This window comes from Meriones unguiculatus, chromosome 6 (assembly GCF_030254825.1).
Source record: "Meriones unguiculatus strain TT.TT164.6M chromosome 6, Bangor_MerUng_6.1, whole genome shotgun sequence".
Classification (NCBI taxonomy): Eukaryota; Metazoa; Chordata; class Mammalia; order Rodentia; family Muridae; genus Meriones; species Meriones unguiculatus.
In genome coordinates, this window is record NC_083354.1 from 55,254,929 (window position 1) to 55,282,871 (window position 27,943).

The window sequence follows — 27,943 nt, forward strand, 5'->3', positions numbered from 1 at the left end:
CTACATGGCTGTTGCCACCAAAGGAAGTCAGGACAGGAAGTCAAGCAGGGCAGGAACCTGGAGGCGAGGGCTGATGCGGAGGCCATGGATGGTACTGCTTACTGATTTGCTTTCCCTGACCTGCTCAGCCTGCTTCTTATAGAACCCAGGACCACCAGCCTAGGATGGACCCACCCATCTTGGGCTGGGCCCTCCCCCACTGATCACTACTTGAGAAAAATGCCGTACAGCTGGATCTCATGGAGGCATTCCCTCAACTGCGGCTCCCCTCTCTGTGATGACTCTAGTTTGTGTCAAGTTGACACCAAACTAGGCCAGTACATTCGGCAAAATAAAATAAACTCTACTAACATTTCATGAAAAATAAATGCTTGAGGCAAGAGGATGCCATTTTCAAAGCATTAAACGAAGTTGGGTTCTGTATTCAGTGACATTTCTGAAGTATCCGGGGCAGTATTGGCCAGACTATGAAGAAGAACCAGGCCAACCCCCAATGGGTGTAAGTTGTATCAGTAACTGATAAAACAAGTAGATTGAAACAAAGAATCAATCTGACATAGTTGACATATTGTGTGCATGTGTATATCTTTTGTGTATATGGGTATGCATTCATGTTTGCCTGTATGCACACATGTATGTACGGAAGGCAGAAGTTGGTGGCTGTTTAACTCTCTACCTTACTTTCTAAGACAGGGTCTGGTCTCTCAGTGAGTGTGGAGCTCATTGATTCATCTAGGCTGGCTGCCTAATGTCAGCCACCCACCTGTCACTGCTTTCCCAGCACTGTGGTCATTGACACATATCCTGTGCCTGTGTATGTGGGTGCTGAGGACCGGAAACCGGCACCCCTTTACTCAGAAAATGCTTTTACCAACATCTCCCTACCCAGCCTTTTATTTTGAGTGAGACTCTCATGCTAGGTAACCATGGATGATCTTGAACTTTTAATCCACCAGCTGCCACCCCTAAGGTGTTAGAACTACAAGCATGTAAGACAAGTTTGGGCAGCACCATAATCTGAATCCATGCATTTAGGGGTGTACATTAACAACTGACCTACAGCCTCTCTCCCAACTATTGACACTTTTGTGTCAATATTTAGTTGGTAATAGTATATCAACTGTATTCGGCAGTTGTTGGGTGTGTTGTTGAAACAGTTGCCGGAAGACATGTCTTTTCAAGTACGTATGGGATACTTACCAAGATGGGCCAATCACACTTATAAAATCAAGCCATGCATGTTCAAAAGACTGAAATTTTATCTATTATAAAACTGAAACTCTTTACCGTAGCCCAAATGATGTATACGGCAGATCAATTGTGTTGGAGATCCCAACTTCTTACGTCTCCCCATGTCCCTGGCATTTCCGATGAAAGCTGGCAGTACTTTTCACCAAAGAAGGATTGCCTACTTATGTACTTATTTTCTGGGGTGTCCTTGGCACTCTCTCTGAGGAATAGAGTGTAGAAGCAGAGTCAGCATATTAGGACTGAGGCTAGCCCCAAGAAGGCCTGCTTTATCTAACATTCTTGCTCTCTGTCTTTGCCAGTAGCATGGTGTGCCCTAGGTCGTAGACAGCAGTAGGACTCCCTGAGGCACATCTCTGAGGTGTGTTACCCACCATTAATGTGGTGACAGATCACCACACAAGCTGGCCCCTGCCTCTATCTCTTATAGATTCATAGTCTCTAATGTTCCCTGTGGCTATTCCAGCTGCAGCAGGGTTGTTACCACTGATCACACAGGCTGTGAATGTTCCTTCCTTTGGAGTTTTGTCCTGTCTGGAATGTTCCTCCTTTAGGCCTCCACAGGAACAAGAGTTTTAGACAGGCAACCCATGCCAGGAGAAATGAAGAAGCAGAAAATAATCGAGTAGGGGAGGGTGTCCAGCCTACTCCACTGTGACGAATGTTGACATACCATAGAGTGTAGAGGACTTCTAGACAACGGAACAAGGCTCTGAGCTCAGTGGGTATGGGAGAAGGGGAGGATTCCATGTTGAGATAAGCAAGGAATGGATGAGGCCTGTGCTCTAAGCCCTTGAAGTCAGGATCTGCTTCTATTCCTGCTAGAACTGAGAAGTTAGACTGGCTTGAAAAGTGATCGTCTTCAATGTCAATGGGAGACTGTAAACAGACAAGGCAAGTGCCCATGAAGGACTGCCAGGATGGAATAGCTCTGGCTTTAAGTCTTGGCTCAACACATCACGGGTTGGTTATCTTGGAGAGGGTTTCTTTTGAAAACTTTCATCTTCTCCCTTTAACAGAAGGCTATATTCATAGATATCCCGATTGGGCAAAATAAAAGTTAAAAATTATTTAAATCATATATATATGATTTAAATAATTATATATGATTTTAAATATATATATATTTTTTATATATATATATAAAATGTATAACAATTGCTCCTTACATTGTACCTGATACCTCCCTCTGCTTCCTCATCATTACTCCTGCTTTCTAGAGCATGAAATTAAAGAATCTATTGGTAAGAAAATATGTGGATATTGGCCCTATATGTAAATATGTTAGTGGGGAGTATGCTTTTGGGTGTTTATGACCCAGGTAAATATTACAAACAAAAATGCCAGTGTCAGTCAAGGGGAAAACCCAAGATTTTGGCTTAGGGATATTCTTTTTTTTTTTTTTTTTAATCAAGATAGTTTTAGTTACAAGGTGGCATTCAAAAACTTTTATCTGATTTGTATTTTCCTGATAGCTAAACAACTCTGAGATTCCATCTTACACCCATCAGAATGGCTAAGATGAAAAACTCACATGACAACACATGCTGGAGGGGATGCGGAGAAAAGGGAGCTCTCTTCTATTGCTGGTGGGAGTGCAAACAACCACCTTGAAAATCAGTCTGGTGCTTTCTCAGAAAACTGGGAATAGCCATATGTCAAGACCCATCTCTACCACGCCTGGGCATACACCTGAAAGAAGCTCCACCATACAAAAACAACATTTGCTCAACTATGTTCATAGCAGCTTTATTCATGACAGCCAGGAATCTGGAAACAACCTAAATGTCCCTCAACTGAAGTATGGTTACAGAAATTGTGGGACGTTTACACAATGGAATACTACTAAGCTGTTAAAAGCAAGGAAATCATGACATTTGTAGGCAAATGGAGGAAACTAGAAATGATTGTCCTGAGTATGGTAACCCAGAATCAGAAAGACATACACAGTATATACTCATTTATAATTAGATATTAGGATAAACATAGCAAAATCTACAGACCTAAAGAAGCTAAACAACAAGGAGGACTCTGGGGAGGATGCTTAAATCTCATTCAGAAGGGAAACAGGATAGTCACCAGAAGCAGTGGAAGAGAGGGAACAGGATGAGACCCTACCACAGATATACTCATCCAAGTCCACCCAACAGGGGATTGAAGCAGATGCAGAGATTTACAGCCAAACTTTGGGTAGAGTGCAGGGAGTCCTATGGAAGAAGAGGGGGATAGAAGGACTTGGAGAGGACAGGGGCTCCACAAGCAGACAAACAAAGCTAAAAAATATGGGCCAGGTGGACCTTCAGAGACTGATGCATCAACCAAGAACCATGCACGGAGAAGACAGAGACCCCCTGTTCAGATGCAGCCCATAGGCAGCTTAGCCTCCAAGTGAGTTCCCTAATAAAGGGAGCAGGAGCAGTCTCTGACAGGTGGGGTGGCCTTACCAGGCCACAGAGGAAGAGGATCCAGGCAGTCTTGATGAGACTTGATAGGCTAGGGTCAGATAGTAGGGAAAGAGGACCCCCCCCCTTTCAGTGGACTAGAGGAGGGAGAGGGGGGAAAGAGGGAGAGCAAATGGGACCAGGAGGAGACGAGGGAGGGGGCTACAACTGGGATACAAAGTAAATAAATTGTAAAAAGAAAATAAAAATTAAAAAAAAGTCTTATCTGGGCCATATCGATTTTAAATTTAATATTCTACTCCTGAAACACTTGTGGGGTATTGTGTGGAATTTGCGTCCCGTGAAACCAAGGCCAACTGTATAGGCTCGAGAAATGAAGTGAGTACGCAAGTATATCACACTAAGTGTGAGGTCTACGGGTGGAGTCCATTGTCTTGTGGTTATAATTCTATTAGGAATATTTGAAAACTATAACAACGAAAAGGTAAATCTTATGTAATGGACCGAATGACCCTACTTTTGCTGATCAGTCTCTCTCCTTGATGAGCATACCTGCCTTTCTGAGCACCGTAGGACCTGGATAAGGAGGTGTCATTTGTGCAGAGGAACAGACACCCTGTTCTGTATCAGTGATTGCAGGTTTCAAAGGCGTTCAAGGTTATGGCTTCCTGAGAGTTGGCAGACAAGTGTTTGTTCAGTGTACTTACACCCTTCATACCTGACAGACATTTCTTTGTGTCTCTGCTTAGCATGAGTCTTTTTGGGTGAGAAATCTTATCTTTAAATCCCTGTTGCTCAATTCCTGCCAGTGTCCTGCTCTTCTTGGTGGCTTTTGTGGCTGCGCTTGGACTGTCCGGAGCCACAGCAGTCAGAACCAAGTCACCAAGGTCATACTCACACAGAATGGACAACCGAAACCAGACCCTCAGGAAAGGGACTACTGGAAGGAAAAGAAAGGTGCAAGCTAATATATGAGAAACGCTACTGAGATGAGCACTGTGTTAAAAATAAAAATGATGTTCATAATGATGAAAACGGGCTTTTTCAGTTGACAGAGAGGAATGAGGAGAAATGAGACACTTCCAAGCTTGAGAAACTGTTGCGTGTGGTCATCACATGCAGTGTAAGATCAAACTCGCCATCGCAAATCAGGTCCTGGCCCTGTTCACCACCCCCACCTCAGCTCCTCTACTTCTGCCTTGTTCCTGCACCTCCAGCCTGCACACTGCTCTGCTTGGGCTCACACCAACCCACTGACTCAGAGCCTGCACCCTTGCTGTGCCCTCTGAGTGGACCACTGCCTTCATTTCCGCTTGGCTTGCTTGCTTACATGCTTCAGCTTTCTATCAAATGGGACTTTCGGCGGGCCTGTCCTATATAGCCAATGACCTCTCCTCCCTTCTCCACCCACTCACCTGCCTTATCGTTATCTTTTTTTGAACTCCCAGCCTGTACTTACTATCTTTTTCTCATAGGTGTTCTTCCTTGGAGCTGAAGTTCTGTGTGGGAAAAAACTTCAAACTAGTAGCAGTTGAACTTTCTGCATAGCAGCTGAGTCTTTGACAGGAGCGGGGTCAAGGGTTACTTGCACAAATGCATGTGTATCTGGTAAAACGGGATGTTCTGGAACCAAATTACCTGGACTCAAATTCCACCTTTGTCTTCTCTGTGCCTTTGGTCACATTATCTAACTTCTCTGTGTATAGTTTCCTTGCTTGTAGATGGGATGAGATAGTACCTGCTCAGGTTTATCTTTGAAACTGGGATAACACACATAATATGCTTAGAATGGTATTAAAAACCACAGCCAGCATTCAATCGGAAGGTTATGACAAAATAATGAAAAGGGAAAAAGAAGCCCTGCCGAGTCCTCTTAAGTGCTGGAAATTTCCGTCAAAGGCAGGAGTAGTACTCCAGAGACTTTACCTACCTCATAAGGGCATGCTTCCAAGAGTAGGGAAGTAATTACAAGGGAAACTTTTTGGGGGTTGGGGGAAGGAAAGTACTATTTGTTTTTCAAGCTTCTGGGACATACACCCAGTAGCTCCCATTTCTCAAGGCAGCGAAGTCACAAACTGTACACTTAAAGCTTAATGGCTGCATTTGGAGGATGCTTTCCAAAGTTTCCGAGCCTGGTACAGTGAAGAATGCAGTCATGCCCTGCAGAGTCAAAGGCAATCGTGCTGCTAGCTCATATCCCAAAGGTATTCCTTACAAGCTCAGAAGGTGGAAACTCCTTTATAAGGAGCCTCGTTTAATTATACATGTTTGGTTTTGACTTTGAGATTGCCTAGTGCGTAATGGCTATACGTATTTTAAACATTTTTAAGCTTTTGGTTGAGAACCGCTGTTATGGTTGGCCAGTACAGAGATTATCTTATGCTAATCCTGTCGGTGTAAACCTAGTTTAATAAACACAAAGCAAGCAGAAACATAGTCTTGCTAAGCATTGGACTTGTGCTTCACATCGACAGATACTGATGACAAGTAAGGCATTGCCAGGCAAAAGGACAGCAGAGAGCATCTTGAGAGAAGGCTTGAAAAGTACCAAACACACGTGTAGCCCAGCTACACGGCTCCTTTGGCCAGTTACTTCTGGTGGGAGTCCACAGCTTCCTGTACTTGACACTAAGAGAACAATTATTCCAGCCTCCTTCTGAAACTGGTTTTGCTATTTGCTGTCTTTGTGCTAGCTAAAGAATATGGTGAGAAAGGGTACCCATAGAAAACAAAACAAAACAAAACAAAACAAAACAACAAACTCCTGAAAGTTATTTGTAAGCCACAGCAGCTCCCCAGGATGCATGTAATTAAAGTGGGAATGGCTTAATATGGACAGAGTTCCTTCTTTGCCTCCCCACAGGATGCTCTGGCTAGATAGGTCGGTTCAAAACAGCAAGCGCCACTGTTTTCACACCACTGGTGCAGAGGATATGCCTTTTGTCCCCTAAAGATAAGGATTTAATATGTCACTGATTATTTCTTTTTCTGCCAGGTGCCCTCGGGTGCCAGAAAATTCATTTATAGTTGGAGCACAGCAAGGACAAGGATAGAGGCCCTGCAACCTGCTTATTAGGATTCTCTTTACCCCTGTGTGCTTGCTTTCTGTTCTGATTATTCTTATTCCACTGAAATTTAAAGCACACAATTATTTAATGATATGTAGTGATGCAGAGTTTCTAAAACCTTTTATGAGACTGGTCTATTTTAATGACATCTCTCTCTCTCTCTGTGTATAAGTGCGTATATGTGTGTGTGTTAGATATTTGTGTTTATGGGTTTGCTTGCTTGTATATATGCATGCGGAGGCCAGAGGTTGATATTGGATGTCTTTCTCTATTGTTCTCTCACCTTAGTTTTGAGCCACCAGCTCTCATTGACTCTTGAGCTCACTGTTTCAGCTGGGCTGGCTGGCCATTGAACCCCAGCATCAGCCTGTTGCCATTGCTACCCAGCCTGTGATTACAGCTGCGTGTGTGCCTCCATGTCCAGTTTTGCATGGGTGCTGGAGACCTGGATTCAGGGCCTCATGCTTACCCAGCAGGCTCTTTACCCACTGAGCCCTCTCCCTGGCTCTAAGTTTTTTTATTTTATTTTTTTAATGACAGCCTGCTCTGATAAACATCATTACCATTCACTTCGTACAGACAGGGAAGCTGAAACTCCAAGATATGAAAGCTTTTCAAGACCCAAATGTCACATAATGTTCACTTTGTATGTAGCACAATCCTATTTCTGAAACAACTAAAAAATGCCTTTCATTATGGTAATGTCTCCAGGTAAGAGTCTTTGCTAAATTAACAACATTGAACTTTATTTTAAAGCATTATATGAATAAGCTAAAATATGGATAAACTTTAAAAACGAGTTAGGCTAGTAGGAAATTTTATTTTTTACCAATAATTATATGTGATTATAAAATTTCAGGCCATTAGAGGAAGATGAAAAATTTTTCTTTGATGAATTTTCTTATTCTGTCTTCTAAAGAAAAAGGTACATGAAAACAATAGAATTTAGATAAAGGTTTGCTTGAAGGTCGGAGAATAGATTATTTGACCTATGGTAGATGAAAATGCCTTTGAAAGCTCAGCCACAGCCAGACCTTCCTCATTGCTCATTATAGCCCAGGATCCTCTCTCTAAGGTCACCAGGCTGGCCCTCATCCCAGTACTCCAGGCGGCCATGCTGTGCTCTGTCCTGCATGAAGGTTGTTTACCAGGAGCAATCAGTCTGAAATGAGCACCTACGGCCCTGGGACACACATGCAACCGAGTACAAAGCCCTCATGAGTCATGTCCGCCATCACTCCTTGGCCTTCTCTGTGGAGCAGGGGCCCTTCCGTCTCTCTGTGTATGAGCCAGGGAAGTGGCCACCTGCCCAGGAATGCCAGCCAGCTGTTTCACAATGATGATAAAGGAGGGGAAAAAGCCTTGAAATCAAAGCAGGGACTGTCCGTCCCCAAATCCAAACACGATCACAAAACACACAGTTTCTTAAGCAATGTCACACATTTACCACATTGTTCTGGTCGTTTCTGCAGACTTCTAACTGCAGCGAATGTGGAACATTACCCCCACGTTTGTCCTTTTCTTCTAAGGTGAATGACCACGTCAGGAAAGACTAAGGCGATATCACCAATGGCAGCTCCTATCTTGACGGCAGATCCAGAACTAGGTTTGGAAAACAGTTTCCTCCTACTCAAGGGATTGTGAGCACACTGTTCTGAGCAATGTTCTCAAAGGCTTTTGGTGGGGCTTTGCAGAAAATGGCCGTGCAGCTAGGTCAGGAATGGATCACCTGAACGGTTTCTCTGTCTCTTGACAGTTTCACTATTCCTGAACACCCAGATCTGATGAATGAGAAGCCACTCAAGAGAAGCAGGCCCATCTGTTGTGTGCTGAACAAGCTTTGAGTGAGCTGAGACCTGAGATCACCCGCTAGCAGCTGGTCAGGATGTGAACCATAGGGTGCCCCATTCTTAGAGTCATGATCTAGATCCTATTCTCTGTTTTCAGGACTGCTGATATCACAAGAGGCTGTGGTGAGTTGGTTCTGAGCATTTATATGTTAAACATAACCCCCTGAATTCCTAGGAACAGAGGCGACCCCTTTTAGAAACAGCTACCCTGGCTATGGGCTCTAGAAATCATGGATGGACCAGTCCAACTTGCCTGCTGTGAGGAGGGCTCTTCCTTCAGATTTTCATCCAGGTCCACACCAACTCTGTGAAAGAAACAAATATAGAGTAGATCATCGTACGTGCCCTGCTGCTGACAAGATCTTGAGCATCAATCAAATCATCAGGTGACCTAAACACAACGCAAGTGTGAGTGAAGGTTTGGTGAGAAAACCGTCCGGCCTCCTTAGAAACAGAAGCTCCAGGAGACAGATCACAGGAGTGTGGCCCTGAGAACTTGGCATAGGAGCCATCACGAGAAAGACCTCTGTAGCTTCAAAACCAGGGTTAACCCACAGGATTTGCTGAGAAAACTCTCCCACAATCGTGGCTCCCTAGGCTGGCGTAGGATTCTTTAATGCAGGGAAAATCGATGTGGGCTGTACGTCCACAGGGAGGGTCTATGTTGCGAGCCCTGAAGTGTATACAGTCTTGGGAGGTGGTTTCTTTAAGGAAATAATATAAAACACAAATAACGGAATATCGTAAAGAGACTCTTTAGAAAAGGAGGTATCACAGAAATCCTATAAAGCTAGCAAATGCAGCCAATATCATCATCATCATCATCACCACCACAATGTTTTGATTAACTGCCCTGGCACACCTCTAAAATCACCTTTTGGGCTGTAAAATGTGCTAGTATACCCTGACGTTTTCTTTATCTGATAATGATTTTCTATTAGTGGGGACGGAAAGAACAGAGAGGCCATCTCCCCCAGCAAGCCTGGAATTCTTGCTAGCCTGGAGGAACTAAAGCATGCTTCCTCACCGAGACTGGCTTGCTCCGCGCAGCGCTGTCATGCTAACGCGCCAAACAAAAGATTCCTGATAAATTCCGACTTGTGAAATTTCCATAAACAGTGTGCAATGTACTCATCTCTACGCATGCCTCCTCACTGAATACATCCCAGCATTTCCATTTTGACGGGCGTCGACGAGAACTGAGTTTTCATTTCTCAGAATTGCTTCTGGCTCTGTATGTCTCATGCCTTGTTCCCCCCCCCCCCTCCAGTACCTACGGGCCTTTGCTGTCAGGCACCAAAGGATATGTCCACATTTATTGCAATCTTTATGCTCGGTTTCTATAAGCTTTTCCTACTTCGGGACAACCAGAGGTGACTCGGCACACGCAGAATGCAGATGAAAGACACCCTCTCCTCGGCTGTTCCTGGTTTGGATCCCCTAGTTGTCCACAGAGGAAGAATGAGGGTGAGAGCGGGGAGTGGTAGCAGGCTGAAGAAACAGTGGCTCAATCTGTTTAAGAAAAACATTCTCTCCCAAATCTTACAGAAACACAGACCCTGGGAACACAGTGCAGGGGTTCTTCCCAGGGTCCAGGAAGAGCTAGAGCAAGCGAGGGGCCCTGACAATTTGCATTTCCTCTCTCGTAGAGTGAGCCCCTTGGGTTGGGGGTGGGCTGGGAGCCTAGGAGGAAGTTGGTGGGTGTGCAGCTTGCTTAGGGCTTAGGTCAGGCTCCAGCAGCGATAACCACCCTCCCCACCTCCCCACCCCCCTGCCGCCCTGGTGAAGGCTGCTTTTGACAGATCCTCATTCTTTGCATGAGCCTCAGCTGCTCTCAAATATCTCTTCAGGCATCTGGCTAGACAGAAGTCCTCAGAGCAACAAGCTGGTGAAAGGACAAGGGCCACAGTGAAGATGAGGTTGCTTGAAATACCAGATTCCTGCAAGTCAGGCTGCCCTGGGCACAGGTAGCCCTCTGCTTGAGCAGCTGAAGGGAGCAGCTCTTCACTGTCTCGATTCTTGGCTTTCAGGCTGGTAGGCAGGGCTCCGAGCGGAATGATATTCGGTTCTCCACGGCAGAGCAGAAAATATATTGTAATGATTTCATTGAAGGGGAAAAGGGCACGCGCGCGCGTGGTGGTGGTGGTGGGGGAGCAGGGGGGAGGGGTAAGAGGAAGGGTGGAAAAGGTAAGAGGGAGAAAGGGAGGGGAAAGGAAGGACAGAAGGAAGGGGGTGGAAGAGGGGCAAGAGAGTAGAAGGGGTAGGTTAAGACCCACCCAGGTCCAGCGCAGGCAGTGACCATGGGAGTGTGCGTGTGTGCCCACAGGAGTGTGTGTGGAGGTCCATCCATGCTGTCCCTTTTTCCTGGGACTAGGATGCCCTCACTCTAGGTTGGTGGGGGCGAATCTTCCACTCATTTGGGGAGTTCCTTTGAAGTTTCATTTCAACAGCGTAGGTCCAACCTGTTCCAAGGCTACCGGGCACCTGGACGGGCTGCAGTTTGAACTAGATTCCCCAGGCAGCAGCTGCTCTGCCAGTTCTGAGCCTCTTTCTAGTGCTTTGCTGGAGACAACAGAAATGAAATTTCTCAAGAAAGCCAGCTACGAAAGAGGCAGCACTGAGGTTTTTCCACCAGAAAATTTAAGCATTTCTTCCAAACAGCAATCAAAGCAGACACTTCTAATCCCAATTATTCAGGCAGCCAGATGGAACCGAGGAAGGATGACAGCTGATTGAGGGCTTTGGCTTCCTGTGCGCGAAGCACCTCAAAGGCCTGCCTGGGAACAAGACACACTCCGTGCCCCGCCCCACCTCAGCCCCTTTCTGGCAGGAGGAGATCTGTTTCCTGTTTCTGGCCAGGTCCACTGGTGGGGTTTTAGCCTCCAGCAGGGTGGCTATCTGAAGTGGCCTGAGAGAAAGGAAGGAGTCACGTGCCACCTGGGACAGCCTGGGGGAGCAAACAGAAATGGCCCCACGCTCATTTATGTTAGGAAAGTCAATGAAAGTAAAATTTAGAAAAAAAATGCGGTAGTGAAGTGCCATAAAGGGACAAGCATAAGAAACGCCGCCGTTTGCTTGTGAATTTGGCAATTCTTGATTTTTTTTTTAAAGGACCAAAATATATTGCCAAAATATATTACCCTGCCTCCTCAAACATGGGATCCTAGGGTGTTCTCTTCTCAGCTGAGGGCTCAGCGTCGACCTTAGTCCCGTAAAACCTGATGCGCGCCACTTCATAATGGTTTCTGAGGGGTGCGTGAACCTCTTTATGGCCACCTTAAATGTTCCCCAACTACTATCACTATAGTTTTTTTAATCTGCCAATGAGACTCCCTTGATTTCCAGGCCTCAACAATAATGTGTTAGCTTATTTTCCCTGTGTCATGTTCCCCACTGTAGCACCACTTTTTATTTAGCGGGACTAATAGCCCGGTAATTAAATTGAACACTTTTTTTAATTTTTTTTTTAGGTTTATTATATAATAATGAATTGCAAACATTGTACAAGGGTTCACAGAAACACCCAGTTGTTCATACTTCCCCTCATACACCCTCACCTCTTGTCTCTAAGTGAGGGGAGGGTTCTGTCTTTTTCTTTTTCTTCAGAGCTAAGGGCTGAACCCAGGAGCACTGTACCGCTGAGCTAAATCCCCAACCCCCCTGTCTTTTTCTTGATGGGTGTATGTGATCGTGGATATTGACATGCTTGGCACACTCACCCAACATCCCCAGGGGTATGCAAACATTCTGGCCACATCTGTATCACTCACTGTTCTATTCAAGGAAGCCAGTTTCAGAAGTGAAAAGAGACCTATTTTCATGTTAACCTTGCATTCACTCACTCTTTCTTTTCTTTTGCGTTAATGATCACTTCTACCCAATGAGTTTGGGGGAGACTGTAGAAACAAGACACGATGTCACGCCGGCTTGGGATGCCACATGTGCATACAGCAGTTCCCCAGGTGAGGTCAAGGACTCCAGCCTGCTCCAGGAGATACCTCTCCCGTGATGTCAAGGTTTCCCTTCGGCCAATCTGACCTCATGCCTCACGTCTGTCTCTTAGCCGGACTTCATTCCAAAGCCAGTACCAAATGCCGCTCTGAGCTCTGCCTGTGTCCTGCTTCAGCCATGCCTTTCTCATCACCTGACGTCTTCTCTCCAGTAGCCAAGCTTGTTGTTTGGCCGCACTGGCTGCTACTGGGCATCTGTGATGTTCTGCCTTCCTTTTGAGCTTGCTCTTCTGTTTCCTGCTGAATTTAAGACTCATTTTCACACCCCCCCCCAACAGCCAGGAGGCCTTCATAGATCTTAAATTCCTGTCTTAACACTCTCTTTTAGACATACTTCTCCAAGATGTAGATCCTGTGTGCAACGGAGATCACCTTACTTTGTCTGTGGTGACCCTGGTTTACCCTCTGTTGGCCTGTGTGGCTACACTGAGGTGACCCTGCAGGATGAATCAGTGCTCCATATCACTTGCCAACCCTCAGTGACTCCAGGGCCAGCCTTCAGCTGTTGAAGTATCAAGAAAAGCCAGCTGTTATGGGGCACAGTGGCACAAGCTTGTAACCCCAGCACCCAAGGGAGGCAGGTGGATCTCTGTGAGTTTGAGGCCAGCCTGGCCTACAAAGTGAGTCTAGGACAGTCAAGGCTACACAGAGTAACCCTGTCTAGAAGGAAAATGAACAAAACAACCAAAGCAGGGTGTAGGGGCTGGGGAAGAGGAGTGGTCTAAAGCCAGACTCCTGGGAATCCTGGGTCTACCTCTCGACATGTATGGCTGAATCACGCACAGTGTCTCTATCTGATTTATTAGTACAAAGGGAGTGATCATAAACTATATCCTCATGGAGTGATTATAAAAAGTGTTTAGCTTAGAACCTAGAACCTAATACATAGAAAGCTCTTAAATGTTATCAGCTACAGCCTGGTGCCTTTAATCCCAGCACTAGGGAAGCCAGAGGCAGTCAAATCTCGAGTTCAAGGCCAGCATGGTCTACAGAGTGAGTTCCAGGACAGCCAGGGCTGCACAGAGAACCCCTATGTTATCAGCTGCTGTTGATATTAATTTTTATTATTATCAGTATTTACCATCAGTAACATTAGGGTTCAGACTTGCCATGCTGGTTGTTTACCAGTGTCTCTAACAAACCCTTAGGTCCTGCATTGATGTATTGTAGAATTTATATCAACAGCCCCATTGAGTCACAGGCCAGCGCACAGCTGGACTAAAGGGTATCATTTCTATCCACATCTCTCAGTTGGGGTTTATTTTTATAATTTATTCATAGAGTAGAAGAAGAGGAAGATTCTTAAAGAGCAAAGGGAAGGAAGATCAGGAAGAAAAGAAAGGAAGGTGATATGGAAACACTAGAGAGAGAGAGAGAGAGAGAGAGGACTACAGGATAGAGAAAAGGTGCAGGAGGCAGGTGAAGAGCTGAGGCACAGGCAGCCTTAGGAAAAGGAGGCCAGGAGTAGATGTGCTGTGCGCACATCACAGAAGGCCTAGGCATTGTTGAAAATAGGGAGATGAAAAGCCAGCACAGGATTAAAAAGCAACTAAAAAGCATGGTTAAAATTTTATATGACATTTTGCATTCTTGATGTACCTTTTAATTTTAAGTGAGTGGAGTGCTGCCTCTGTGGTATTCAAATGGAAATGAAAGTGAGCTTTGCATATATTCCCAGCTGTGCCCTCGAACATCGCGCTCTGGGTTCCTCATTTGCAGTGAGCATCCAGCTCCATTTTCAGAGCAAAATGTATCTCTCGTGGACCATAATGCACCTCTCTTTCTGTTGCGCTTCCATTCTTTTGGTGGGTTTTATTAGACATATTAAAATCTCTGGATGCTCCCGTACCCAGCCATAGCCAAACGAGTGCTTCAAAGTTGGATTTTTCTTAGCAGGAAAGCAAGGGAAGTAACTAACAAAAGGTTCAATTTTTTTTCCCCATGAAAGCCAACACATTCCTTTCTGATTCTTATCACTTAGCACCTCTGGAAAGGCAGTGAAATAGTACCAGGACTTAGTTTCATTATGTGAATTCCAATGGTCTGAGGAACTCCTTTCATTCTTTTGAGCCCACTGATGATGGGATGGATTGTGAAGGAGGAGAAACCATTTCCTCCAAGAGCTGCATTTGATGGCACAGTGTAAAAGGCCATTTTCGGCAAGAGAAGAGTGACAGGGTATTGAACACATAAATACAGCTTCACAGTGGAGCAGTGTGAGAGACACCTGCTAATGCTTAGGGACTCTTATATGGGGGCTGTGGTTTGGCTCCGTACCTCACTGATGCCCACATCCTAAGATTAAATACTATTGGAATTTATGTGTGATCAAAATTAGTCCAATTTAATCATTAAAATATTTTAATTTTATTTGTGGAAACAAGAAAGAAAACTGAGGTTTAGTGGCAGAAGCCACCATAATTCTTTCCCTTTCTTAATTTTAATATGATAATGTAGTGAAGAGTTTGGACCATGAGGCGAAGCCTCATGTCATTTATTGCATTTGCAACTTTCAAAGTTTGATTTACTAGTACGGTGTATATGTCTGTACGTATGTGTCAGGGGATGAATGTGCCACGACATGTATGTTGAGGTTAAAGAACAACTCCACAAACTCCAACTTAACATGGGTTCTCAGAATCAAACTCAGGCTTGCCACCAGGCTCGGGTGGCAAGTGCCTTCAGCACTTGTGTAGCCTCTTAAAATCCCATTTTCTCAACTGTAAATGGCAGTAAGCCTGGGGTCCATTTTACAGACTACTACAAGTGCTCTAGATTGCTTTCTGCCACTGTGGTAACACCATGGCAAAAACAACTTGGCGAGGGAAGGCTTTATTTGGCTTACACTCCACCATTGAGGAAAGTCAGAGCAGGAGCTGAGAACAAGAACCAGGAACAGAAACCATGAAGGAACCATGCTTACTGAACTTTTTTTTTGTTCTGCTTATTTAATCCAGGACCTCCTTCCACTGGGCAGAGTGGGCTCACCCTTCCCAAATCATTAGGACAATTCCCAAAACACACCACCACAGGCCGGTTTGACCTAGGCATCTCCTCAGTGGGGCTCCTTCTTTCAGTTCGGCTCTTGGTTGTGTCAAGTTGACAATGAAAACTAAGTAGTTCAACAAGGAAGAAATAAGCAAATATATAAAGCACACAAAACACTGGCTGCTGCCCAAGAAACAGTGGCAGAATATTGGTTATGTACTTCTTATTAGGGAGAAATCGATGTACTTTAAATCAAGTGATAAATACAATTTAGGTTAAAACCGAGGGTGGTTTTTCTATAAAGGATAGATGCTAAGATACAAAGGTCAACAATAGGATTCTTGCCAACGGTGGCCCAAGGTCTATTGGAGAAGAGAGGCTCCAGAGACAAAGAGCTACAGTGCAGTGTGGTATTACAGAGCATCACATAGAGGGTCTACAAATGCACCAATAGGGAGCCTGACAGTGGCGGCCTGTGGAAGAACTAAGTGCACTTCCCAGAGGAGCTGCATACTGAGAAGTGAAAATGAGGTTTACGACCAGGCCAGAGAAGAGGTCGAAGGAGGAGACTTCAGGCACATCAACGCTAGGAAGGCTGGAGTGGGGTTAAGAGCTAGACTGCGGGGAGCGTTGCTTTTAGGACAGTGCAAAGGTCTGGAGCCTTCATTATAAAGACTTTTGGGTGCTGTGCTTGGGAAAGTGTATGAGAAAGGTCACTGGAGGTATGTGTTGTGTAAGCAGGACTCCTGGAAATGCTGGCCATCTACTGAGCAGCTTCAGCGGTTTAACCAAGAATTCATTAGGATATACAGTAAGACACCGCTGAAAAGGAGATAACATTTCAGAGATGTGGCTGAGCATGGTGGGATACTGGAGGGGCACATGACAGGCTCATGTGCAGATGTCTCTGGATTTCTGTCTGGACCACCTGAATGGGTTATTCCCCTCCTAACCATATTAAAGAGGGGACATAGGTGAGAGTCTCCCCAAAGCGGCATCACATTGTAAAGGTGAAACTGACGCTCAGGGTCATAAGGTCAGAACACTTCTGCTGTGAGTGGAACAGTGTCAACTCTCCACATTATCAACTCAGGAGAAATAAACCCTCCACCTTCAGCTTTCTGCTCTTTGCTTGTCTGAAAGAGAGGTTCAGACCAAGAGGTAAAACAAGGAATAACGTTAACTAATGGCTTCTTTAAGGGCAAGGCCAGTGGATTGGAGATTTTTTATGGTGTGGCAAGTTCAGTATTTGAAGCCAGTTTGGACTCTATCTTCAGGACCATAGAAAGGTTGCTAGAAAAGAGGCTTAGGAGATTGTGTCTTGGATATGGGTAAGTCATTCCTGGAAAGATAAGCAACGCATATGACAAGTATTGGCCGGGACTAACACACACTACACAAGTCAGGAGCACATTACAGTTTCCAGATGACAGTGTGGGCTTGGAGTCAAGAAAAGCCACAGTTTCCATCCCTTGTGAAGCAAAAGGTGATGGGTCACAAAAAACACTGTTGCTATAGTGAGTCCCTTGTTGAGTCATGCTAGATGACATGACACTTCTACTCAAAGATTTGGCTTAGAGCACAGGAGTAGACACAGCGCTGAGTGTGCAGCATTCAGGAGATATGCAAATGAAGTTGAGGAAGCAAGGGACGTTCTACAGTGTGGCATGAAGTATGCCCAGTGACTGTGGTCCTCACCCCCAGACCATTCAAGCCTGAGGGTGCCGCTTAGAGCAGAGTTGCCTTCTTGGCACAGACCTATCTGTGTTCCAGGTCATACTTCCCAAACCTTGGGGCTCGTCCTGGTATCAAATTGTACATGGCTGGATAGAGGGATTATTGTGGCATTTCTGCCTTGCTATCTACATGAGCCTGTTTTGCTTTCCCAAAGACTGTGGAGCTTAGATGGATTTCATAAAACATTTTCAAGCTGAGTAGACTAAGAAGGTCTGGTCTGTTACACTGTGCTGATAGAATTTACTGGAGACCTTCCATGACAGTTACCAAGAGGCATTCTTCATAGTCGCCATACTCCTTCTGACTACCTTGTCTCAGCACTTACTTGTGTTGATTCCAGACAGGAAGTTGTTGTTCAGTTTCTTTCTTAGTATGGTAGAGATTTGAACAGCAACTGTCCCAGAGGGCTTTGTGGGTATGGCCTACATGAAGCTCAGCAAAGGCCTACCACCAAGAAAGTTCCTGGAAGCTAGAGTTGAGTGTATGCCAGCTGCTGATGGTACTGTCTTTGTACTCATGCTTTCTGTCTTGAAATCTCTGACCTAACGGTTGTGTCTCATCCCTTTCTGCCTGGTCCTAAAGCAGATTTTCCCTGTGACATCTGATTCCAATGGAGGCTTATTGGCAATAAAGTTTGAGGGGGTATCATGACTGAGAGAAGAAAGTGTGTTCAGCCTGCAGATCTGAACCATGTGGCAAGGGCTTAAGCCCATCTGCCAACTTGGGTGTACCACTGAAAGATTTATGAGATGCTAAAAATATTTATGGTCTTTGAAAAGTAAGCTTTAATAAACAAGTGCACGTCACAGACACAAACACTTCCTGTGCTTCGCGTTTAGCAAAACTTCCTCTAAGTTCAGAGTGTTTAGTTCTGCCAAGAGGTAAGCTAATTTCAAACTACAGATAAGATCAGCTAGAAACCGGATTAAGAATGATTATGCAGACTAATTTATTTTGACCTAAGCCACAAGTGCACTGACACCCTTTGGTGGGAAGACAGATGTAATAGCTTAGCAAGGCAGCTGGCCTTTCTTTCCTAAGGCTTCTCTGTGGGTGCCCTGCCTGAGCAATTAGGGATTTATCAAAGCCAAATGCACATCCTCAGAAAAAAAAATCATCCTTTCAAGTGGATTAGCTTGTTTAAATTCTAGGTGGGGTGTCTTCTCAAAGTCAGGCTGAACACGTTATATGGGAAAAAGACATTTTATTACTGAATATAAAGTAGTCATAGGAGCATACTTTATGTGTTGGTATGAAACTGAAAGTGGTTGAAAATAAATCCTAGACTGTTGAGCATTTGGGAGAAAAGTGGAAATCCTAATACCTATAAACCACGTGGCTACCTCACAGCCAAGCAAATAGAAATGGATGACAATTTGGAAGAGCATCTTTCCCTCACTCCAAGCTTCTCCTAAGCTATAGGAAACAGCCAGCCCCAAGCATGGCCTTGGAGGGAGAGCCAAGGGTATCCTTGTGCTGCTCATCTTTTGTGTTTCCCAGCTGCCACGGAAGCCTGGGAGGGAAGCAGAATGGCTATGTGCTCTTGAAATGCAAGGATTGTGTCCTCATGAAAATCACCTACAGAAGTCAAGAGTGGTCTTTGACAAAGGGGGTCACGTAGGCGAGACAAATATTTAGAGAGTATTAAAGGTCCTCTAAGCATGATCTAAGAAAAGTTGGTCCAATGACAGTCAAGGGATACTTTTGTCCAGTCATATCCTAGAAAGAATCCTCAGAGGTAAGCAACAATGCTTTCAAGCCTGATGGATGTGTTAATATAACACACACGTAAAGACAAAATCATCCCGAACAGAAGGTTAAATTCTAGTGCTTTGTTTGGGGCTCTCGATCCCAAACCATTGTCCCCATTGGTGGGGCAGGTTTTGAGAAAGGGCTATCTTCAAGTCCCCACCCTCCCTAAGTGCTAATATCTAGCCTCCCTTAACACAACGTATGTTTTTCTGTGACTCTTTGAAAAATCGGGCGTAAAAGATAAGAGCTTGGCAGAGGTAATTCTTGGGCTTGTTCACAGAAGGCAGAAGTGAGTGAGTTAGAAGAACATGAGAACAAAATCTCAAGGTTACCACAGCTATTGGGAGATTCGACTACAGAGCACTGCAGTAAGACAGCCAGAGATTTAAAAAAAAAAAAAAAGCCAGAGACAGAAAATCATGAGAGTGCGAGCTAACACGAAAAGTCTCAACCAGGTAATATTTATACGTTATATGAAGTATAAAAATGTGGGAAAGAAAATATGAAGTTATTTAGTAATTTTAAACAAAAAAAGGAAGGGTTTATTAGTCATTGTCCAAGTTCACTATTACAAAGCACTTGCATCTGGGCTCTATGGTAATTTTTGTGCCAAGATGTCTGTCGTTCCTGGCCATCCATCACCAGCATCTTGCAGATGCTACAGCATTAGGAACCATGTGGACCTAAAACAAAAAAAAATAGCCAAGGAAGATTGTTTCACCAACACTAATAAATCACTGAAACTGAAATTAAAATGGTGTTGGGATGAATAATGGCTGCCAACGCCAGTATTTAAGCTCGTAATTAGGAGTAGATTATGATCCATAATCTCAGCAAGTAAAAACTGCAATCTTATTTTTCTTTGAGTTAGTTAACACTTTATAAGACTGTACGGTGTTATGAATAATTAACACTTAGATTTATGAGATATATACACACATCACATTACATATTTATTTATTCTTTAAATGAAAAAGCTTTTTCCTTAGTCCCAGAAGAGTTGTCATAAGTAGGTTTAATACATAACCTTACTTTTGCTAAGAGTGAATAAATGTCTTAATTTTAAAAAGGAAATCGACAAGAAGAGATAATGGGCAAGTTAGGAAGCTGTTACTGCCATGACTCATCAAAAGAGAAGAATAATTTTCATCTCTTGCTGAGAGGGATTAAAGTAAATCACTGGAAAAAAAGTAAATCGACAGAAAAATAATATTTTCCTCTGGTTTAAACCAACTGCTGTTAAGAAGCATGGTGTCAGTATGCACACTCACTGGCCAAACTGAAATTAAACACTCAAAACACTGAAGAATGCATGCTCGGTGCTAGGGTAACATTGAAAAATGCACTTTGATATTAGAATCATTGGTTTAAAACCAGGAAAGTAAATCAAGAACGGATGAAAACGCTACTAGGAAGTTGTGTTTGAATAGATGGGAAAGGAAGAGATGAAAGAGTAGGAAGACTTTTGCTGTAAAACAGGCGCTTACCTTATCACCATGACCACAGAAAATGCACAGCGTGGGGACAGAATCAGCGTCAATTTGGCAGGAAATGAAATAATGAGAGTTAAGTGGACGCTCATGGCTAATGCATCGTTTGGGCTTCCTCGGCTGATCACTCTAGAAGATCATGATGACAGGGTAAACGGCCTTCGCATATGAACCGGTGTTTTAACTGACCCACTGTGCACATCCTGAAGGTAAATATCCATGGGAGCCCAGATCATTTCTTCCTTCCTCTACCTATGCATCTCCACTGGTGGCAAGCAGATCAAGACTACTGTTGTTTGGCTAGTTATTTGAGAAACATGGAAAAGTTGTTAGTGCATCTTTAAAATAATTACGCTGGTTTCCACTAAACCTAATACAGCATCAGTTTCAAGACATGCTATTACTTTACGTACTTCCAAGAAAAAAAAAATACTGCTGATTACATTTGGTACATCATTAATTGCATGACACAGCTTTTCTTCCTAAAGGTTAAGATGTGAAAATTGTGAGTTTGGAATCAGTGACGTGTACTTTTAAAATAGTTAAGCCCCACAGTTTCTCAGCAATGCTTGATTGTCACCATAGTAGCTCTGTTTATTTTATGCGGTACTCTATAGTTAGAGGGGAAAAGTCAAAAGAGAGACTTTGAAATTTTTATCAATCTATTCAGTGCATGCATATGGATTAAGGTAATTCCTCTGTCTCCCCTGCCCCTCCTCCCGAGACAGGGTTTCTCTGTGTAGCCTTGGCTGTCCTGGACTCTGTTTGTAAACCAAACTGGCCTCGAACTCACAGAGATCCGCCTACCTCTGCCTCCCTGAGTGCTGGGATGACAGGCATGAGCCACTGCACCTGGAAACAATTCCCAGTTCATTTGGTAATTAAACGAGGCTCAGAATTTGGTGAGTGAGACACCCATGGGTCAAGCAGGTGTGAAGCAGGCATCTGCACCCCTTAGAGAAGGGAGCCTCTGTGTGCCTCCTGGGGGACCTTCTGTCTCACTCTGCTTATGACACTAGGTGAAATAACCTCCTCAGTACTATTTTCACAATCTACTCTCAGACTCTTCTGACTTCTACCATCTTCTTTGCACCCAATGTGGACAGCATCAGTTGAGTGCTCTTACCCTTTGACCTTAAATTGGTCTGGCCAAAAGGAAGCGCTGTTAGGACAATGAAAAGGGATTTGGCAGGTAAAGATCTGGTGCTTATGTCAGGCCCTCTTCTGTCTGGGTCACCAAACCTCAATTAAATTGATCAAAAGAGATAATGAATGTCAGGTATATATTAACGAACTGGAACTGAAAAGGACAATATAAAATACAAAGACCAGTGAGGTGAAAGGTTGGCTATTTGACAAGAGAAACAAGAAGTTGTCAGCTTTTAGCCAAAATAGCCAAAGAAAGAGAGGGGAGGGTCAGATTGTCAAAATCAGAAATGGAAGGAGAGACACTGCGACAGGTACTGGTGAAATCCGGAGGATCACTCAAGTGTACCCCGAAAACCTATATTCCTGGAGAATGAAAAATCTAAAACTGGATACACTTCCAGACACATATGACCTACCAAACTTAAATCTAGACGACAGAGCAATGTAAAAGGATGGCAGCAAGCAATCAAAATCGTAGTGAAAAGTCTCCCAACTAAAACCAGATAGATTCCCTGCTGAGTTCTACTGGTCCTTCAAATAAACATTAACTCCACCGCACCTCAGATTATTCCATAAACTGGAAAGGGAAGGAATGCTATCAATCTCCTTCCACGAAGCCATTATTACCCTGATATCAAAACTAGATCACAATTAAAAAGATGAAAATTATAAGCCAATCTCTATAATGATCATGGTCACAAAAATTCTAAATATTTGAAAACCGGTTTTAACAATACTTTTCAAAGGGGTCTGGAGAGGCGGCTCAGCTGTTAGGAGCCTGACTGATCTTTCGGAGGATCCGCATTCAACACTTAGCACCCACATGGTTGCTTACAACTGTTGTACCTCTAGTCTCTGGGGATCTGGTACTGTCTTCTGGCCTGTGTCTATGAGGCACATATATGGTACACAGACATATGTATGCAAACCATCCACATACAAAGCAAAATTTGAAAATCAAAAAAATATATACAAAGCTCATTCACCATTGCTAAGCTGGCTTACTGTCAGGGATCTAAGAATGGTTCAACATATACAGGTAAATAAGTATAAAATACCACATAAATATAAGGATAGAAATTACATGGTCATCTTAATAGTCATAATAAAGTTGTTTCTTTTGGTGAAGCCCAACATCCCTTTCTGATAAAAGCCCCGGAGAAACTAGGAAGGGGGCCTGGAAAGTTTGCTCAGTGGTGAAGAGTACTTGTTGCTCTTGCTGAAGACCTGCATTGGGTTCCCAGTACCACATGGTGGCTCAGAGCCATTCATAACTCTAGTTCCAGGGCATCTATCACCCACCTCTGACCAGCATAGCCACTAGGCACCCATGTAGCGCGCACGCGCGCACACACACACACACACACACACACACACACACACACAAGGAAGGAAAAGTACTCATGCACATATGAGAAATAATCTAAATTTCTTTTTAAAAGAAACTAAGAAAAATATACCTCATCACAGTAAGGTGTGCATAAATCAATACAATAGCATTGATATACCAAATGAGGCAAAGCAGAAAGCCTTTCTTCGAAATTCAGACATAAGATGAAGTTGTTCATCTTCTCCACTTTTACTCATCAAAGGCGCTGAAGTCTTAGTTAGCAATGAGATAAGACAAATAATAATAATAATAATAATAATAAAAGGATAAAAGTAGAATGGAAAACTCAAGCCATCTCAATTTTAGTTGATATGATTCTATATATAGAAGACACTAAAGACCAGACCAAAAACCTCTTAGAAATGGGTCCTCTTTTCAATAAAGTAACAGGACACAAAATCGATGCACAAAATCAGTAGCTTATCTGTCTAACAAAACAAACATTCCAAGAAAAAAAATCAGAAAAACAACCCTGCTTAAAATAAACAGAAAACTTAGGAATGAAGCTAGGCAAGGAAAAGACTTCCACCACAAAACTTTCAAAACACCAATAAAAAAACTGAAAAGGACATCAGAGGGCTAAAGAGGCATCCCAGTGTGCAAAGCATGTTCTGCTTGGGCCTGACCACCCCAGCTCTGTTCTCTGGACTGGAACTCACATAGAGATGAAGGAAAATAACCAAGTTTACAGAACCATCCTCTGACCTCTGCACACACAAATAATAAATGTTTTTTTTAAACCACTAGGCAATAGAAAGACCTTCCATGCTCATGGATTGGCAGAATCAATACGAGGAAAATGGCTGTATCAACAAAAGTAATCTACAGATTCAAAACAATTCCTATCGAAATTACAGAGCCATTCTTCACAGAACTAGGGGGAAAAAATCCCAAAATGCATAGGGAAGCACAAAGGGAACTGCGTAGCCAAAGCTGTCCTGAACAAAAGGAGCAGTGTTGGAGTCATCACAATGCTGGGGTTCATGTTGTATTGCAGAGCCACAGTAACAGAAACAGCATGGCACTGCCTCAAAAGCAGACACACCAATCAGTGAAACAGAACAGGGGACACAGAATCAAACCCACACGGCTACACTTTCGCTTTGTACTGAGAATGAAAACATGAAAATGAGTCAAAGGTCTTACTGTAAGACTGGAAACTCTGAAACTCCTGGAGAAAACATTTACATAGGTGTAGGCAAATACTCCAAACAGCTGAAGAAAAATACAAATACTACAAATACTCCAATAGCCCAAGAAATAATAGTAAAGTTGGGCAAGTGGGGTTACATGAAATTAAAAGTCTCCTGTACAGCAAAGGAAATGAGTGAGTGAAAAGACCTTCCACAGAATGGAAATACATCTTTGCTAGCTACATGACCAAGAGAGGATTAACATTTAGAATATGTAAAGAACACAAAAACTAAATACCAAAAAGACCAAACAACTTAAGTCAATAAAAAGACTAATAAGTAAGTAGTTCTCCAAAGATAAAGTACATAAGGTCAATAAACAAGTAAAAAAAGTTCAAATCCTTGGGCACCATAAAAACACAAATTAAACTACATTTGAAATTCCATCTCATTCCAGTAAGAATGGCAATGATTTAAACAGACAACAAACAAAAACAAGGCCAGTGAAATGGCTTTGTGAGTGTCCTAGCTTGCTCTCTCTTGCTGCAATAAAACACTGACCCAAATCAAATTGGGGTGGAAAGGGTTTATTTTGCTTGCAGGTTACAATCTATCATTGAGGGACACCAAGGCAGGAGCTGAGGTGGAACCTGGAGCTCAGGTCACAGAAGAACGCTTCTTCCAGGCTCTCGTTCAACCACCTTTCTTCTATAGCCCAGGCTCACCTGCCCAGGAAGGACACTTAGTTCACAGTGGGCTGGGCCCTCCCTCATCAATTATCAGTCTAGAAAATGCCTCCCAGACATGCCCATGAGGCCAATCTGACCAAGCAATTCCTCAACAGAAGTTTCCTCTTCCCAGGTATGTGGAGCTGGCAACCGAGATTAGCCACCTATGGTGGAAGGAGGGAACGGACTCCGGAAAGTTGTCCTTTGCCCCCTACATAAATATGTTGGCAAGGTCATGCCTATATTCCCTCACACGTTACACACACACACACACACACACACACACACACACACACACACACACTACTAATAATTAATAAAATAAATAGATTAAATTTTTAATAAAAAAAAAAACCTGAAAAAGAAATGCTGGCGAGGATGTGGAAGTGCAGTGGGAATGTGATGTAGTCCAGCCATTTTGGAAAACATAACGGAGGTTCCTCAAAACATGAAAAGTATAAGCCTCACATGACCTAGCTAAACCACTTTTTGGTAAACAGCCTCCAAGTAAATATATAAGAACAGATACTTAATGCATTCACACTGTTTTTGCTCTTGCTTTGCTTGTTTGTTTGTTTAGCACTATTCCCAATAGCTAAGCTCTAGGAATCAGCCCGGGTGCCTGCCAGCATATACAGACAATGTGATAAGAATACACAATGAAGCCTTGTTTCACCGTAAAGAAGAATGGAATTTTGTTGTTTCTAGAAAAACAGATGCAACTGGAGATTATAGGAAGCAAAATAAGACAGGTTTAGAAAGACAAACATTGCCCATTTTCTCTCGTTTATGAGTGCTTGGTTTTCCATAGGTGCACGTGCGCACATACCACACTTACAAATTACACGAAAATTGAAGCAAAAATGTGTAGGGGTGGGCACTAGACTGGGAGAAGGGGGCAGAGAGGAGGACATGGAGAATGAATATAATCAATTGTATGATACGTTTGAGTGAAAGTGCCTTCATAAAGCCATCAATCAACACAATGAAATATGCCATTAAAATCTTTTTAAATTCCTCTGAATTTGCAATATACCTTATGATCAACATCTATAGATGAAATCATTATGTGATCATTTTCACCAGTTAAATGCCTTTTACATTAGGAAAAGGGTCTACCAACTTTCTCACAGAGGATTTTTGCAACCTTGCTCAATTGATGTTTTATAAGCTTAGTTTTATCTTCAGTCATAATTTCTAAGAAGTCATAAATTAATATACTAGATATATATTTTAGTTTCTCTTTCTCAATGTCCATTGTAGTTAATTTTAGTTCCAATTCCTTTGAGTATTTCTATTTGTAATTATTAATGTTCCATGGCTTTTAAATTTTCTTCCTATTAATCTTTCCGAATACAAAAGAAATTTTGCTTATTAAAAACCAACGCTATTTTTGCTTTCTAATTACCACATAGGTCTACTGAACTCTTTTGAAATGTAGGATGTACAATAAAATCTGTGTGATCTTAGTTTTCTTAAATCTTGAAAAACTTTTCATCATCCTAGGGGTTATTTCATTGTTATTGACTATTTTTACTATTCTCTTAATAATTTTATAAAAGACCAAATTATCATAAAAACACAAAAGCAAGATACAATAGTGAAGTGAGTCACCATCATTTTTACCATTCTCTGGTTTTATTTTTATGTTGCCAAAAGTATTTTATCACCTATCAGAGGGTACAAAAGGAGATAGGAAATAATCCTTGCTGTCTGTGTTTAGTTTACTTTGAAAACAATTGAAAATACAGATTTTTTTTTTTCATTCCTCATTCGTTCTGGCAAAAGAATACAATTTACAAAGTCGTGTAATTCAGGATTATTAGAAAAAAATGAGAAGACAGAGGCAGAGAGGCGGCAAGCATCTCCACCATGAGGATGGTGGTCAACTGAGTGTGTAGGATTCGCAAGGTGAAACTGAAGTGTGGCCTTCTTGTCCAGTTAGCCATTCCAAGGGAGAATTTGATTATATGTTAAATGCTATGAAGCAAGAATTGGGATCATCCCATACTTACAAAAGGCTACACCTACTATTCTTTCATTTTTAAGGATATTTTGTTTTAGTTCAAATTATTTGATATGATTTGTAAATGAAAAAATGTTGAATGAGATAGGTATACTAAGAAAATGAAGATTTTGGGAAGAAAAATAATGGAATGGACTCAGCGATTGTTGATTATACATCTAACATTGAAAATGTTTTGTGTTCCAGATCTAACAAGATGGCCTATTATTTCTCTAACGAAGTTATGAGTTATCTAAAGTTCCAGAAACTTTAAGTTTCCCGTGCAGATGATACAAGTATGTAAAGGATAGTCACAAGTATAGGACAGCTAAAATCTCTTAATGATGTGTTCAAAAGCTAGAATAAATGTTTGCAAAATGAGAGTATGCCAGCTTTATTCATGGCAGTGATAAGCAGTTGATTAATCTCTGGGATAGTCCCCATTTCAGATCTACTGGGCATCTAGTGATCCTCAAAACAGAATGGAAAGTACATTTAATGTGTTTCCCTTCTTATTGAAAGTTTAACGAAAGTTGATTTTCACCTCTGAAATTCATTCACAAAAGCTCCTAAAATACAAATGTAAAGATGGGCTGGAACTCAATGTGACTCTTAGAGTTAGTGTACAACTTTAAGTTATAGCACAGCTGAGGACGCCCTGGGTTCAGTGTTCTGCCCCGGAGACGGATACGCTGAGAACATTCTCAAGCTCAGTGTGTTACCCTGTTAGACAGACATGTGCTGAATGTCTTGGGTAGTTCTGGAACCAAGGGCCCTTCCATTTGAATTGTGTCCCGATGCCTTTGGCTGTGTTACAGTGGACAGAAGCTGTTGCTCTCAGGAACACCACTCTCTGCATCCATAAAGTAGAGTAATAGGACCTGGTCTGCAGAGGCTGCCTCGTGCCCCCTGATGCATAAACAGCAACAAACTGTGACCAGAAAGCAACAGGTACTCAGTGAGTCTGCCTCTTCCGTCCCTGCAGCAGTGGCT

The 27,943-nt window shown here is 42.9% G+C and overlaps 1 protein-coding gene across 2 annotated transcripts in view; it reads right to left on the bottom strand.

Annotated features, from left to right (window-relative positions):
* Positions 1-27,943, bottom strand: part of Slc9a9 (solute carrier family 9 member A9) — a 540,735-nt gene that overhangs the window by 99,786 nt on the left and 413,006 nt on the right. For both annotated transcript variants that reach the window (XM_060385517.1, XM_060385518.1), the window contains exon 13: positions 8,822-8,873. In XM_060385517.1, coding sequence (XP_060241500.1) covers positions 8,822-8,873 — 52 coding nt within the window. The remainder of the gene's footprint in view (positions 1-8,821; positions 8,874-27,943) is intronic.